Source organism: Octopus sinensis, linkage group LG26 (assembly GCF_006345805.1).
Source record: "Octopus sinensis linkage group LG26, ASM634580v1, whole genome shotgun sequence".
Classification (NCBI taxonomy): domain Eukaryota; kingdom Metazoa; phylum Mollusca; class Cephalopoda; order Octopoda; family Octopodidae; genus Octopus; species Octopus sinensis.
The window spans coordinates 319646-335865 of record NC_043022.1 but is presented as its reverse complement, the minus strand read 5'-3'; the positions used below and the strand labels follow the sequence as shown (position 1 = coordinate 335865).

At 38.8% G+C, this 16220-nt stretch overlaps 1 protein-coding gene across 2 annotated transcripts in view; it reads right to left on the bottom strand.

Moving 5' to 3' along the window:
• Nucleotides 1-1419: 1419 nt before the first annotated feature.
• The window catches only part of LOC115224656 (latent-transforming growth factor beta-binding protein 2-like), a 22512-nt gene continuing 7711 nt past the window's right edge, over nt 1420-16220 (bottom strand). Inside the window, exons 4-7 of one of the 2 annotated variants that reach the window (XM_036513698.1) lie at nt 8515-8634; nt 8098-8214; nt 7549-7665; nt 1420-1905 (exon numbers count right to left, since the gene is read on the bottom strand). In XM_036513698.1, coding sequence (XP_036369591.1) covers nt 1889-1905; nt 7549-7665; nt 8098-8214; nt 8515-8634 — 371 coding nt within the window. In that variant the 3' untranslated portion in view covers nt 1420-1888. The remainder of the gene's footprint in view (nt 1906-7548; nt 7666-8097; nt 8215-8514; nt 8635-16220) is intronic. The other variant, XM_029795514.2, reaches the window with a different exon arrangement.

Sequence of the window (16220 nt, the reverse complement as noted above, 5' to 3'; positions counted from 1 at the left end):
TGCAAAATAGGAGTTTGACAAACGATGATACCATCATCACCACCACAACAAACCATTGCAACAACAACCACCACTACCACAACAACAACCACCACCACCACCACTACCATCACCACCACCACCGCAACAACCCCCACCACCACCACCACCACCTTCTCATCTCAAGGAAATGCTGGATAGGTCGAAACCTCAGGGTAACGTAAACAACAGCATTCCCGATCCTCCACACGGCCTCCAAACGTTAACCGCAAACCGGCTTGTCCGACAAGCGGAACACAGAAAAACGAAATGGCATCTCCTAAATTCGACTCATCCCTGCTTGCACCGGCACCCAATGCATATTGGCCTGCAGAAACAGCTGTACATTAATGAAGAGTTCATTACATACTTTCTTACACACACACATTTGTCTATATGTACACATACCTGCATGCATGCATACATACATACAAACATGAATGCATACCTGCATGCATACATGCACATTGACATGCATATATACATACATACATATATACATACATATATATACATGCATGCATACATATGCATGTATGCATAGATACATACATGCATACCTGCATATATACATACATGCATATATAAATACATACATGCATATATACATATATACATACATACATGCATCAATACCTGCATACATACATATATACATGCATACATACATACAATCATACATACATATATACATACATGCTTGCATACATACATACAAATATACATACATACATCCATGCATAACTACATACATATATATATACATACATGCATAAATACACACAGACATACATATATACAAACATGCATGCATACATACATATCTACATACATGCATACATATATACATACATGCATGCATACCTGCATACATACATATATACATACATGCATACATACATATATATACATGCATGCATACATACATACAATCATACATACATATATACATGCATGCATACCTGCATACATACATATATACATACATGCATAAATACACACAGACATACATATATACAAACATGCATGCATACATACATATCTACATACATGCATACATATATACATACATGCATGCATACCTGCATACATACATATATACATACATGCATACATACATATATACTTATATATATACATAATGCATATATATGCATACATGCATATATATACACACACATACATATATACATACATATATAAAACATGCATGCATACATGCATATATTTATACATACATGCATACATACACACAGACATACATATATACATACCTATATACCTACATATATATATATACATATATACATACATATATATACATGCATATATATATATATATATATATACAGACATGCATGTATCTATAAAGGAAGGATTAATATTCACAGATCAACACAATAACTTTTAATACATTTTTATTCATTTAACTAATTTAATAAAGCTAACTAATTCATAAACACTTAAAATATACGCAGCAAGGTGTAATGTATAAGTGACAGTGTGTTGATGGGATTGTCATCACGGGATCTTGTGTTATGATAACCTGTTGAGGTGGTCACGCAATACAGAGATGAACTTAGTCTTATGGAGACCACCCAATGAGATTACTCTACATTGATGACCCATCGTGATCGTTTTAATATTGACCGGTGATTAAGTTTCCAATGTCCTGTATGAGTCGGTATTTGTTGTTTTATTACCAGGTAGTGAGGATTTTGACTATGTGTATCTAGGAGGACATTATATAATGCGTTATATAATGGATCGTAATAGTCGATAGATTTGTTGTTATGGCTGTTGTTTAGAATCCATGACGGCTGCGGTTGAGGAGAATTTTATTTATTTTGACTCGCTAATGGTTTAGCTTTCAGATGGTGCCAATGCCTGAAAAAAGGGAGAAAATAAACAAACATAAAGCAAATATATAATCTCTTACTCTTTACTCTTTTACTTGTTTCAGTCATTTGACTGTGGCCATGCTGGAACACCGCCTTTAGTCGAGCAAATTGACCTTAGGACTTATTCTTTGTCAGCCTAGTACTTATTCTATCGGTCTCTCTTGCCGTACCGCTAAGTTACGGGGACGTAAACACACCAGCATTGGTTGTCAAGCGATGTTGGAGGGACAAACACAGACACACAAACATATACACACACAAACATAAATATATATATACATATATACGACGGACTTCTTTCAGTTTCCGTCTACCAAATCCACTCATAAGGCTTTGGTTAGCCCGAGGCTATAGTAGAAGACACTTGCCCAAGGTGCCACGCAGTGGGACTTAACCCAGAACCATGTGGTTGGTAAGCAAGCTACTTACTACACAGCCACTCCTGTGCATATATGTATACGCGCCTACATATATATATATATCATCATCATCATCATCATCATTTAACGTCCGCTTTCCATGCTAGCATGGGTTGGACGGTTCAACTGGGGTCTGGGGAGCCCGAAAGCTGCACCAGTCCAGTCAGATCTGGCAGTGTTTCTACAGCTGGATGCCCTTCCTAACGCCAACCACTCCGAGAGTGTAGTGGGTGATTTTATGTGCCACCGACACAGGTGCCAGACGAGGCTGGCAAAACGGCCACGCTCGGATGGTGTTTTTATGTGCCACCGACACAGGTGCCAGACGAGGCTGGCAGACGGCCACGCTCGGATGGTGTTTTTATGTGCCACCGACACAGGTGCCAGATGAGGCTGGCAAAACGGCCACGATCGGATGGTGCTTGTTACGTGCCCACAGCACAGAGGCCAGTCGATGCGGTACTGGCTACGGCCACGTTCGGATGGTTTTCTTGTGTGCCACGTACCACCGGCACTGGTACCACAAGGATACAAATTCCATTGATGTTCATCTATTTTGATTTGTTTTGATTTGATTTTCACTTGCCTCAACAGGTCTTCACAAGTGTCACAAGAAGGAAGGTATGCACAGGTGGACTGACTACGTCCCAGGTAGGGGCCATGGGTTATGGCCTGACTAGTCTTGCCGGGTCTTCGGATGGTGTTTTTATGTGCCACCGACACAGGTGCTAGACGAGGCTGGCGAACGGCCACGATTGGATGGGGTTTGTCATGTGCCCACCGCACTGACTACAGCACTGATGGATTTCTTGTGTGCCACAGGCACTGGTACCACAAGATACAAATTCCATTGATGTTCATCTATTTGTCTATTTTGATTTGATTTGATTTGATTTGATTTTCACTTGCCTCAACCGGTCTTCACAGGTGTCACAAGAGGAAGGTATGCACAGGTGGACTGACTAGTCTTGCCGGGTCTTCGGAAGGTGTTTTTATGTGCCACCGACACAGGTGCCAGATGAGGCTGGTGAACGGCCATGATCGGATGGTGTTTGTTACGTGCCCACAGCACGGAGGCCGGTCAATGCGGAACTGGCTACGGACACGTTCGGATGGTTCTCTTGTGTGCCACCGGCACTGGTACCACAAAGATACAGATTCCATTGATGTTCATCTATTTTGATTTGTTTTGATTTTGATTTTGATTTTCACTTGCCTCAACAGGTCTTCACAAGTGTCACAAGAAGGAAGGTATGCACAGGTGGACTGACTACGTCCCAGGTAGGGGCCATGGGTTATGGCCTGACTAGTCTTGCCGGGTCTTCGGATGGTGTTTTTATGTGCCACCGACACAGGTGCTAGATGAGGCTGGCGAACGGCCACGATCGGATGGTGTTTGTCATGTGCCCACAGCACGGAGGCCAGTCGATGCGGTACTGGCTACGGCCACTTTCGGATGGTTTTCTCTTGTGTGCCACCGGCACTGGTACCACAAAGATACAAATTCCATTGATGTTCATCTATTTTTTTTTTTTTATATATATATATATATATATATATATATATATATATATATTTATTTATATATATGGAAAAATATACGTGAATATAGGCAGAACCGATTCATATATCTATGCCTAGCCAACCAGATGATTTTATAATTACGTTGATGGTATGTCCCTGGGCTAACGGATTCATTCTATATACTTCGTTCATGTGTTATATAGAGACTGCACCTACCACTGATATACTGGAAGGTCTGCACTTCTCTAGCAGTCTCCACTTGATGCTATGTTGCGTTGTGGTTTCTTTCAATATCCAGACATATCTTGCTAAAGCTGTGGAGTATTTTTCCTCCTATATATTAAATGTGGACTAAAGAAAATTTTAGTACGTTCAAAGCCTGCACGGAGGTGGGTGGCTTTTGATGTAATGGTAACGTTACATTACAATGGAGAAACAGTAACCTTGCATGGCCTGAATAGGGCGAAGAATGCACAGATTTGTGAGTATAAACAGAAGGCTCCTTTAGGATCAAAGATAGCAAAAACAAATCAGAAGGAAGAGATAGTGGGCTTTCTGATAATAGATTGCTGGACGGAGGAGATGCTGTTCAAGTTGGTATTGAAGACGATGAATTTGTGTACTTGTGTGTGTGTGTTGTGTGTGTGTGTGTGTGTATTAAAATATATTGAAAGGATTAACTTATCAACGCAACAATGATTATTAAATAATTCAAAGCCCTTTCGACAAGGGCAAACATAAGATCCGGGAGAATTGATACATATATGGTTAAGCGCCCTCTATATTTACACTCGTTTATATCTGTTGAAGAATTTTAAAACTTCATTAATTAATGTTTGTTATTTAGATACAAATGCAGCAATTAACCAATATATGCCTTGATGTATAGAATCGTTAGCACGCCGGGCGAACTGCCTGGTGGTATTTCGTCTGCCGTTACGTTCTGAGTTCGAATTCCGCCGAGGTCGACTTTGCCTTTCATCATTTCGGGGTCGATAAATTAAGTACCAGTTACGCACTGGGGTCGATGTAATCGACTTAATCCCTTTGTCTGTCCTTGTTTGTCCCCTCTGTGTTTAGCCCCTTGAAATAGGTATTTCGTCTGCCATTACGTTCTGACTTCAAATTCCGCCGAGGTCGACTTTGCTTTTCATCCTTTCGGGGTCCATTAAATAAGTACCAGTTATGCACTGGGATCGATCTAATCGACTTAATCCGTTTGTCTGTCCTTGTTTGTTCTCTCTATGTTTACCCCCCTGTGGGCAATAAAAAAATATATATGTCTTGATGTATAACATGTCAACACGGTCACACTAAACTACATACAATCAACGACTGTAAGTTTATTTTATATGCCGCACTCTACTGCATACAATTGACTGCTATAAATCAGTTAACTACTGTCACTGCATATCATGTACATATTACCTCACTAGGCAACTGGCAATGCCTTGATGTACGGTATGACCCTTTGTTTAATCAAACTCGTGGTATCTTTGAAATAACAGAACTGGCGTTCTGCTTAGATCGGCTGAATAACTACATACCTTAGACCTACTGGATCATTACTGACCTTGGGCTAAATAACCAAGGCAAACTATTTGATTAATCAAGGAGATTTTAAAATGTTTACTTTTAGCCGACTGGCCTCCGTGCCGGTGGCATGTAAAAACACCAACCCTTCGTGGCCGTTGCCAGCCTCGTCTGGCCCCCGTGCCGGTGGCACGTAAAAAGCACCATCCGATTGTGGCCGTTTGCCAGCCTCGTCTGGTACCTGTGCCGGTGGCACGTAAAAAATACCCACTACACCCACGGAGTGGTTGGCGTTTGGAAGGGCATCCAGCCGTAGAAACACTGCCAGATCAGACTGGGCCTGGTGCAGCCTCCTGTCTTCCCAGACCCCAGTTGAACCGTCCAACCCATGCTAGCATGGTAAGCGGATGCTAAACGATGATATGATGATATATATATATAAATATATATATATATGTATATATATATATATATATATATATATATAATATATATATATATATATGTAGCACCCACTACACTCTCGGAGTGGTTGGAGTTAGGAAGGGCATCCAGCCGTAGAAACACTGCCAGATCAGACTGGGCCTGGTGCAGACTCCAGTTGAACCGTCCAACCTATGCTAGCATGGTAAGTAGACGCTAAATGATGATGATGATGATGTTTAGATTTTTTATAGTTCTACTTACCAAGACATTTGTTATTCCTATATCGGTAACCTCGTCCACATTTACAAATGTAGGAACCTGGGTAGTTGTAACATGTGGCATGAGAAGGACACGGTCTCCTTAAACACTCGTTGATATCTGAATTTTAGAAAACGAAATATTGTAAATATGGAACTGATATTATGTTTGTTATTGTAGTTGTTGTTCTTATTATACACGTGTCACTATATCCTCATCCCTACCCCATTCCTACGGCTGTCACCGAATCTGCCTGCCATTTTCCTTATTACCCCCAACTCTTCTTTCATGTTCTTCAGTTCACCTACACCCCATCCTTACCTATATCCCGCTCCCTCATACAGACCCTTACAAACCCCAACACAACTCATCCTATTCTCCTCTTCAGTGGGGGCACATGGCCTAGTGGTTAGAGCATCGGACTCGCGGTCGAGGGATCGCGGGTTCGAATCTCAGACCGGGCGACGTGTGTGTTTATGAGCGAAACACCTAAGCTCCACGCGGCTCCGGCAGAAGGTAATGGCGAAACTTCTGCTGACTCTTTCACCACAACTTTCTCTCACTCTTTCTTCCTGCATCTTGCAGTTCACCTGCGACGGACCGGCGTCCCGTCCAGGTGGGGAACCTATACGCCAAGAAACCAGGAAACCGGCCCTTATAAGCCAGGCATGGCTCGAGAAGGAACAAAAAAAAATTCTCCTCTCCACATTCACTTCGTCCCATCTCGTACCTTGTGAATCTACACGGACATCTCGTTACCGGTATATTATCTCACTTTCAAGGCCCATTCGATCATTCCCACAATCCCTTCGAAAATACGAGTAGCGATTTTGCTTCTCTAAGGATACTACATAACTCTGTCCCCTTCTCACATACTTAAACTCCCTATCTCTTACCCCTGAGCTGCCTCCTTCTTACTTCTTTTCTACTCTGACCCCAGAGTTAGCTTCAAGCTCACAAGCGAGGCTACCAAAAACACACAGTATATTCTTTTTTCTTCTCTTTTTCTTTTATTTGTTTCATACACATATATGTATATATATATATATACATATATACGATGGGATTCTTTCAGTTTCCGTCTACCAAATCCACTCACAAGGCCTTGGTTGGCCCGAGGCTATAGTAGAAGACGCTTGGTCAAGGTGCCACGCAGTGGGACTGAAGCCGGAGCCATGTGGTTAGTAAGCAGGCTACCTACCACACAGTCACTCCTGCGCCTGTGAAATGCTGTGAAATGGTTCCTGTTAGGAACGGCATCAACCCATAAAAACAAAAGCAAAGCAATCTTGAGCACCTTCGGATCGTACCTTTCCGTCCAACACATGCCAGCATCGAGCATGGATGTTAAATTGTTATTTTTACTTATCAGCTACGTAACAAAAGTACCCGCGCACACACACACACACGTATGTGCACACACTCTGACTTATATGCTTGTAATACCGTTATTATTGTTTAGTACTTACCTATACACTTTTCCTTGATCTTTTGGAATCCTTCCATGCAGTCAATATAAAAAGAACCTGGTGTGTTGTAACACTTGTAATGAGGCATTAAACGTATCGTTGCACACTCGTTGATGTCTGAAAAGGAAATACATATGTATTACAATATGACAGAAAAACATTATTATTATTATTATTATTATTATGATTCAGTAGTTTTATTTTTATAGCGTGCTTTCACTTCACTACCGAGCGCAGCTCTGTGTGCCTTGGGTATGTGCTGTGATTTGTTGTGATGCTCTGATGGTTATTGTATTATTATTATTATTATTATTATTATTATTATTATTATTATTATTATTATTACTATTATTATTATCATTATTATATTTTTATTATTATTATTACTATTATTATTATCATTGTCTACATTTAATCTGCATAATTCTTACTATCACTCATCGAGATACACCCAGCGCCCTGGGCGAGTGCAGGATAAGACCTTAGAGTATGACTGAAATCTAATTGGTGTTGTTATTGTTGTTGCTGTTATTATTGTTTAGTACTTACCTATACATTTTTCCTTGATCATTTGGAATCCTTCCATGCAGTCAATATAAAAAGAACCTGGTGTGTTGTAACACTTGTAATGATGCATTAAACGTATCATTGCACACTCGTTGATGTCTGAAAAGGAAATACATATGTATTGCAATATGACAGGAAGATGTTATTATTTTTATTATTATTTACATTTAATCTGCATGTTTGTTACTGCCTCCTAGGGCGGGAGAAGTTAGAGTATGACTGAAAACTTCGGGAGAGGAAGGGGCAGGGCCAGTAGCGAAATACCTTCTGGTAATACATCTCAGACATTTAAAGTGATAGTGTTTTTCGAAGGATGTGGGCCGTACAATCTAAGGATTATAAGAGCCAGAAGCTAATTGTTGTTTTTGATAGTGTTGTTGTTTGTTTTCCTTTACTTACCAACACAGGTTCTTCCGTCCCAACGATATCCTCGGTTACAGACACATTTGTAAGATCCTAGTGTGTTATTGCATCTACCGTTTGTACCGCATCGGTCCCTCCATGTACATTCATTTATGTCTGAAAAGCAAATAGAAATTTTTAGTATCTATAATGAAACACTGGTGGCGATGTCATCGAATTTAACCCCGTCCCAAATTTCAGGCCTTCTCCTTATAATGGAAAGTGTTGTTATTATTATTATTATTATTATTATTATATTATTATTATTATTATTATTATTCAGTAGTTTTATTTTTTATATCGTGCTTTCACTTCACTACCGTGCGCAGCTCTGTGTGCCTTAGGTATGTGCTGTGATGTGTTGTGATGCTCTGTTGGTTATTGTATGGAAAGTGTTCTGCGTAGGATGTGTGCAGTTTTGTTATGTATTTGTCTGAATATTTTTTTTATCATGCCTAATGCACCTACTATGATAGGGATTGTTTCTGTTTGTGGATTCCACATTCTGGTTACCTCTATTTCCAGGTCTTTGTATTTTGAAAGTTTCTCCATTTCTTTTAGAGACACGTTGTCATCTGTCGGTATTGATACATCAATTAGAAAGCATTTTTTTCTTCACGATCTCTGACAACTATATCTGGTCTGTTAGCCTTAATTTCTCTATATGTGGGTATCGGCATATCCCAGAGTATGGTTGCTTTCTCGTTTTCTGTGACCTTTTCTGGTGTGTGCCTATACCATATTTTTTCTGTTGTTATTCCATAATGTTGGCATAGCTTCCAGTGTATGTAGGTTCCAACTCTGTCATGTCTGTGAATATATTCCTTCTTAGCCAGGACTGGGCAGCCAGAGATAATATGATTTATTGTTTCTTGTCCATCTCCACATATTCTGCAGTTACTTTTTATAATTTTTTTCATTACATGTTTTTGGTAATTTCTGGTGGGGAGGCTTTGGTCTTGTGCTGCAATTAAAAATCCCTCTGTCTCTGCTTTGAGTCCTGAGCTTCTCAACCATTGCTGGGATTTTTCTTTGTCTATTTCTTTTGCGTTTAGTTTAGTCCAGTATTTACCATGAAGGGGCTTTTCTTGCCATCGTTTTATCATGGTTCTTTGCTGTTCTATTTTTAGTTTGGATTTCATTTGTTTTATAGCTTTTGTTGTTTCTTCATCATCTTCGTCTTCATATTTGTTAGGTGGTATGATTTCTTGTTTGTATTTGTCAGCTTCCTTAAATACTGAGAACAGTTTTTTGTTTTGCTTGTGTTTTGCCGCTATTTGTATCAGTTTTCCTTCCTTCTGAAGTGGATATTTTTGTAGTCCTATGGTGGTTATTTTATAGTAGTTTTCCAGCTGTATAAGGCCTCTACCACCTTCTATACGTTGTATATATATAGTCTTTCTATGTCAGATTTTGGGTGATGCATCCTAGATCCTGTCATTATTTTTCTTGTTTTCCTATCTATTTTGGTCAGTTCATTTAGTGTCCAGTTAAGGATATTGTAGCTGTAACTTATAACTGGGACAGCCAAAGTGTTAATACCTATTATCTTGTTTTTAGCATTGAGCTCTGTTTTTAGTGTTGATGTAACTCGTCTATAATATTCTTTTTTTATTTTCTCTTTCATTTGTGTGTGTTGTGTCTTATCTAGTTCATGGATTCTTAAGTATTTGTAAGTTTGGCTTTGGTCTAATTCTTTTATTTCATTGGTTTTATCTAGTGTGATGTTGCTACTCTTAACTAGTTTTCCTCTTTTCATGGCTACTTTGGCGCATTTTTCTAATCCAAATTTCATATCTATTTCTTTGGTAAATCCATGAACTGTCTTTAGTAGTGTTTCCAGCTGTTTGTCATTTGTAGCGTATAGTTTTAAGTCATCCATATATAAAAGGTGGCTGATGGTTTTGCCGTAACATTTATATCCGTATCCAGTTCTATTTAGCATATCTGATAGAGGTGACAGTGCCAATCAGAAAAGGAATGGAGAGAGCGTATCTCCCTGGAATATTCCTCTTCTAATTGGGGATGGCTTTGGTTTTCATGAGTCCCTCTTTTATTTGGAGCTGTAGCACTGTTTGCCATTTATTCATAGAGTGCCCTATGTATCTTATAATTGTTGGTGCTACTTTGTTAATGGCTAGTGTTTCGAGGATCCATGTGTAGGGGATGCTATCAAACGCCTTTTTGTAGTCGATCCAGGCCATACTGAGGCTTTTCTTCTTTCTGTGGCTGTCTTCAGTTATGGCTTTATTAATCATTAGTTGATCTTTACAGCCATATGAGCCCTTTGCGGCATCCTTTCTGCTCTTCTGGAAACAGGTTGTTTTCGTCCAGGTGCTTGTTCAACCTTTGCGATATCACTGCAGTAAATGCCTTGTACATTGTAGGGAGACAGGTTATTGGTCTGTAGTTTTCTGGTTTTGCTGTATCATTTGATTTGGGAATTAAGATGGTTTTCATCTTCGTGAGCCATTCAGGCATTGTCTCTGGCTCTGCCAGTATGTTGTTAAAATTTTCAGCCAGCTTTTTGTGCATTCCTGTTACATATTTGAGCCACAAGTTGGGGATCTTGTCATGCCCAGTTGCCTTCCAGTTGCTTAGTCTTTGCAGTGCCTGGGTGACCTCTTCAGTTGTTATGGGGGTCCAAAGTTGCTCAGATGCTGAGTTCGTTGTTTTAATACCCCTTTTTTTTGGTTGTTCGTTTGCCGACCATATTTCTCTCCAGAATTCTTCCACTTCTTCTGCCATTGGTGCTGCAGTGATTTTTATTTTTGCCAAGTTCTTGGTAAAACTTTTTGGGGTTCGAGTTGAACTTTTTTTGTTCAAAGAAGCGTTGGCGTTTCTCGTACCGGCGGATCCTTTGTGCTTTGGCAAGGATATCTTGCTTCAGCTTTTCTTTTATCTCAGGTAAATATTTTTCTGTGACGTTATATTATTATTATTATTATTATTATTATTATTATTATTATTATTATTATTATTATTATTTTATATGTTTGACTTTTGCATTATATTTGTACAAGTTAGCTTCAAGTCTCACCCAGAGACCTCAAGAGACAACAAGTTGGAAGTTCATGTTGGTGTTATGCCCAGGATGCCATATATTTGGTTCTGTACATAGTGTTGTTCTGGAGAATGTTTAAGAAACCATAAGAAAATTGTTTGTTTTAAAACTTGAGGTTATATAGAAAGTATTTTGCATAGGATATGAGCAGTTTCCATGAGCACTATCTTTTGAATTTCTGCCATTTTTGGGTTTCCTGCTATCTGAGCTAGGTAGCAATCAGTCACTTTTGCTATAATTCCCAGGGCACCTATGACAAGAGGTATTGTTTTAATCTTCAGGTTCCACATTTTGCTGATTTCTATTTCAAGATCTTTATATTTGCTCAGTTTTTGGTAGGTCTTGACAGATACGTTTATATCGATTGGGACAGTCATATCAATGAGGAGGCATGTTCTTTGTTTGAAGTCTTTCATCATTAATATTGTTGTTGTTGTTGTTGTTGTTGTTGTTGTTGTTATTATTGAGTGAGAGAGCAGTGCATGCCATCAAAGTGATACTGGAAAAAATAATTGAAGCCCAGTATATCCATCAAGACTACCTATCTGATAAGGGTACACCAGGCACATGCATCACAACCATGTGTGCAAGACATGGTAATCAAATATCAAGATAAACAGCGCATGACCTTGCTGTGGGGCCCAGTTAGAATTTTCTTCTGGTCGAGTAACACATTCCGCTCAAAAGGTCCCTGAAAAAGGGTTGTTTAAAGATGTTGACGAAACACCCATATTTCCAGAGGTGAATTATTCAAACCCCAAAGAATCCTTCTCAGCACACGGCTATGATGCTCCCCCACTACTTCTGCCCGTGATCAGAGATGCACATATCGTCAGCCACTAAGGGACATGGTCAAATGGTTAAGGTCAAAAAAATATATATACAAAATTTAGACGACTGACCACTAAAAATGAACAGCCTGTATGCTAGATATAGACGTCAAAATCGCCATTTGACGTCTATATCTAGCATACAGGGTGTCGATTTTAGTGGTCAGTCCTCTAAATTTTGTATGTAAAAAATTCTAATCTTCGGAGTTTTTAAAATATGCTAGGCCGCTGGTTTTAATTGATTAATATAAATTTCTACCCTTATTTAATTTTAAATAATAATAATAATAATAATAATAATAATAATAATAATAATATATATATACATACATACACACACACACACACCACACACACACACACACACATATATATATATAGTCAATGATAAAAGGGTAAAATTAATTAATTATTAATTATCAATTTTACCAAGTAGTGTTCAGTATGTAAAAAGACCATTTACGGTATATTTAAAACATTACTTTATATAATTAGGGTTCAGTAAAAAAATTTACTTTACCACACACCGAACTTTTAGAAATAGCAGCCAAAAATTTTTAGCTATTTCCTCTACTATAAGAAAAGTCTCCCAGACAATGTAATACATACATATATATATATATATATATACATATATATATATTCAACAACATTGAGGAACGGCCTCAATAGGCCATTCGAACCACTAGAAAGAGCAGCCAGGAGACAAACCGCCAAGTAGTAGTAATTCAGAAATCAAAGGAAAATTAAAAGACATTTACCCTTTCATTTTTAGACAATGCATTGTTTCGACGTTTTTAATGGCAAACCAGCCTAATTAAATTAAATTAAACTTAATCAAGTCAATCTACCAATGGCTCGTCTCATCGGTAAAGAAGCCAGGAGGAGCAGATATACACGAGGCAGCAGTGTCTATGCCGAGAGAATATCTGCCCTAAATTTTCAAAACCACCGTAATCGCGCCAACTTATCTGCAGCAAATATAAACTGCTGATTTAATTTCAGAATTAGTCAGAAAATCATTAATTAATCAATATAGGGTAGCAAAATATTCAATAGAAATTTTTTCTATTGAATTTTTTGCTACCCTATATTGATTAAAACATACATATATATATATATATATTCGTTGGTATTGTACAAACCAACACATTCATGTTGTCCCATTGTATATCCACTGTTGCAAACACAATAATTGCTCCTACAATTACAGGTAATGTAACTGTCTTGAGATGCCACTTCTTTTCGATTTCGATCCGGAATTCTTTATATTTTCTGAGCTTATCAAATTCTTTTGCAGAGATTTCAACTTCTTTGTAACAACAGTTACCGCACTTCCATCATGTTGATGAACCTGGGCATCATACCCTGAACCCACTAGAAATTGTTTGCCGGATTTTAAAATAATAATAGTAATGAAATTATTGTATACAGTGCTCAGGTGCACCACAACTTGTCAGAAAGTGCGTATAAAGAATATGCAGTAATGTACAAATGTCTGGGAAGTGAACAATGTATGAGTCAGATAGATGCTTGTGTGTGTATGGAGGGGAGAAAATCAGGTGTAGTGTTGGCGAATCTTAGGAAGCATGGAAGTTTTGAAGGATGCAGTGCTCCGACAACTAACAACTGATGCCGGCAGTTCCATGCTTCAGCAACTCTTAGCGTGAAAAAATGTTTCCGAAAGTCTTGGGAGCTATGCTGTTTTCTGACTTTGTAAATATGTCCACGGGTGTTAGACGGGTGGAGTTTGAAAAGGTGCTCAGAGTTATTGTTTGTAAGATGGTTAATAATTTTATGGGTGTCTGCCAAGTCAGCTGCCAGACGTCGGAGTTTCAGTGTATCCATGCCCAGGGAAGTAAGGCGTTCAGAATATGGCAAATGCCTGATGGAGGGTATTCTTTTGGTTGCACGTCACTAAACGGCTTCCAGACGATTGATATCTTGGACAAGATTGGGGTTCCAGATTGGTGATGCAAATTCCAGGTGAGGTCTTACCATAGCTATATAAAGCCGCAGATAGATAGCCGGAGAGCAGCTCACAAAGGATTTGGTGAGTGATTTTAGCGATGTGTTTTGTCCAACGCAAATCAATTCGTTAGATTTTTCAAGATATTTGGCCAATCCGATTGTGATGACTTTGTAGGAGATTTCAAATTGGATCAAGCCACGACCTTCTAGAGTTCTGACAAGTTAAAAACGATCTGCGTCTGCCTTTGGGGGGGGGGTGTCTTATTGCAAGTCAGCATCTTATTGATTTTGCTGTCAATTTTCTTTATTTCGCTGATATTCCAGTTCAAAACATTCAAACTATAAATAACAACTGGAACTGCCAAGGAAATAATGGTTAATACCTTGTTGCGGGCGACTAATTCAGATATTACAACTGCTCAAACTTTCTCGTCTTTCCGTTTCTTTCATGCTTGCATGCTGTATACCAGAGCCCTAATTTATTCCAAAGTATTTGTAAGTTTGTTCCTGATCAAGGTCTTTTGTGTCAGCATCTAACACCAAAGCGAGGTCTTCGAATTCCTTTCTTGGAAAGTGGCTTTGTCACATTTATCAAAATCAAATTCCATCCCGATGTCATCACTGAATGCTTTCACTGTACATAATAGCCCTTCAAGCACATTATCGTATTTACCATAGGGTTTTAAGTCATCTGATTGTGTTCTTATTTCTTTACTGCCCACAAGGGGCTATATACAGAGGGGACAGACAAACGGATTATGTCGATTATATCGACCCCAGTGCGTAAATGGACCCCGAAAGGATGAAAGGCAAAGTCGACCTCGGCGGAATTTGAACTCAGAACGTAGCGGCAGACGAAATACTGCTAAGCATTTCATCCGGCGTGCTAACGATTCTGCCAGCTCACCGCCTGATTATGTTCTTGTCAATTTTATGCCTTTATTCTGTTCTGAGAAGTTCACTTATAAAGGGAATCCGGTCGGTCGGGACCCCCTTCGGTCACGACACTGACCATGGGATTGCACCGAGAAAGTTACCCTCCCAGGCACAATTCCGGGGAAAGGTTGTTTATGGAAGACCAGCAGTCACCCATGCATACCAGCCTCCCCTCTCCGTGCCACCGATGTTATCCAAGGGAAACTTTTATACACACGCTTTCCATACGTATACGGAAAGCGTGTGTATAAAAATTATAGAATCATTTTGTATGGTAATTGTTTAAATTATTTTCCATTGCTTTATTTTTTTTTACACGCGTAACAATTAAATTAATTTAACCATTAAGAAAAAAAATTAGGGTTAGGGTTAGGGGGAGGGTGAGGGTTAGTTACAGGATGTTGTCTCAGTTTTAGACGCAGCAAATGATTTTAGCTCAAAAGAGAGCATAGGATTGGTTAAAATTCGAAAAATTAAACTACTTTAAACAAACGAATTACAAAATTATCAAGAAAGCCAAGTGAAAATAATGTTTCCTTTTGATATATTCTACCAATATACGAAGTTTTAAAGTGTTTAGTTAACTAGAAATTGTGTTGAAATCTGGCCTTCAAAAGGAAAAGATCCGAATCTAACTTCGACAGAGCCATATTCTATGGCTCTGTCGAAGTTAGATTCCTCTATGAAGAACACATATAGAGGTATTCTATTGTCAATTGCAGTAGGAAGGATTTCAACATCATTCCGACAAACATCGGTTTTGAAATTTCGGGAATTATGCTTAACTCGGATTTTTGAGGATATATGATACGTTTCCTTGAAGTGGAAGCTAATTCAATTCTAGAAATGAAGACAGGCCGAAAGGAAAATTCATCGGAAATTAGGCTGGAAATTATCAAGCA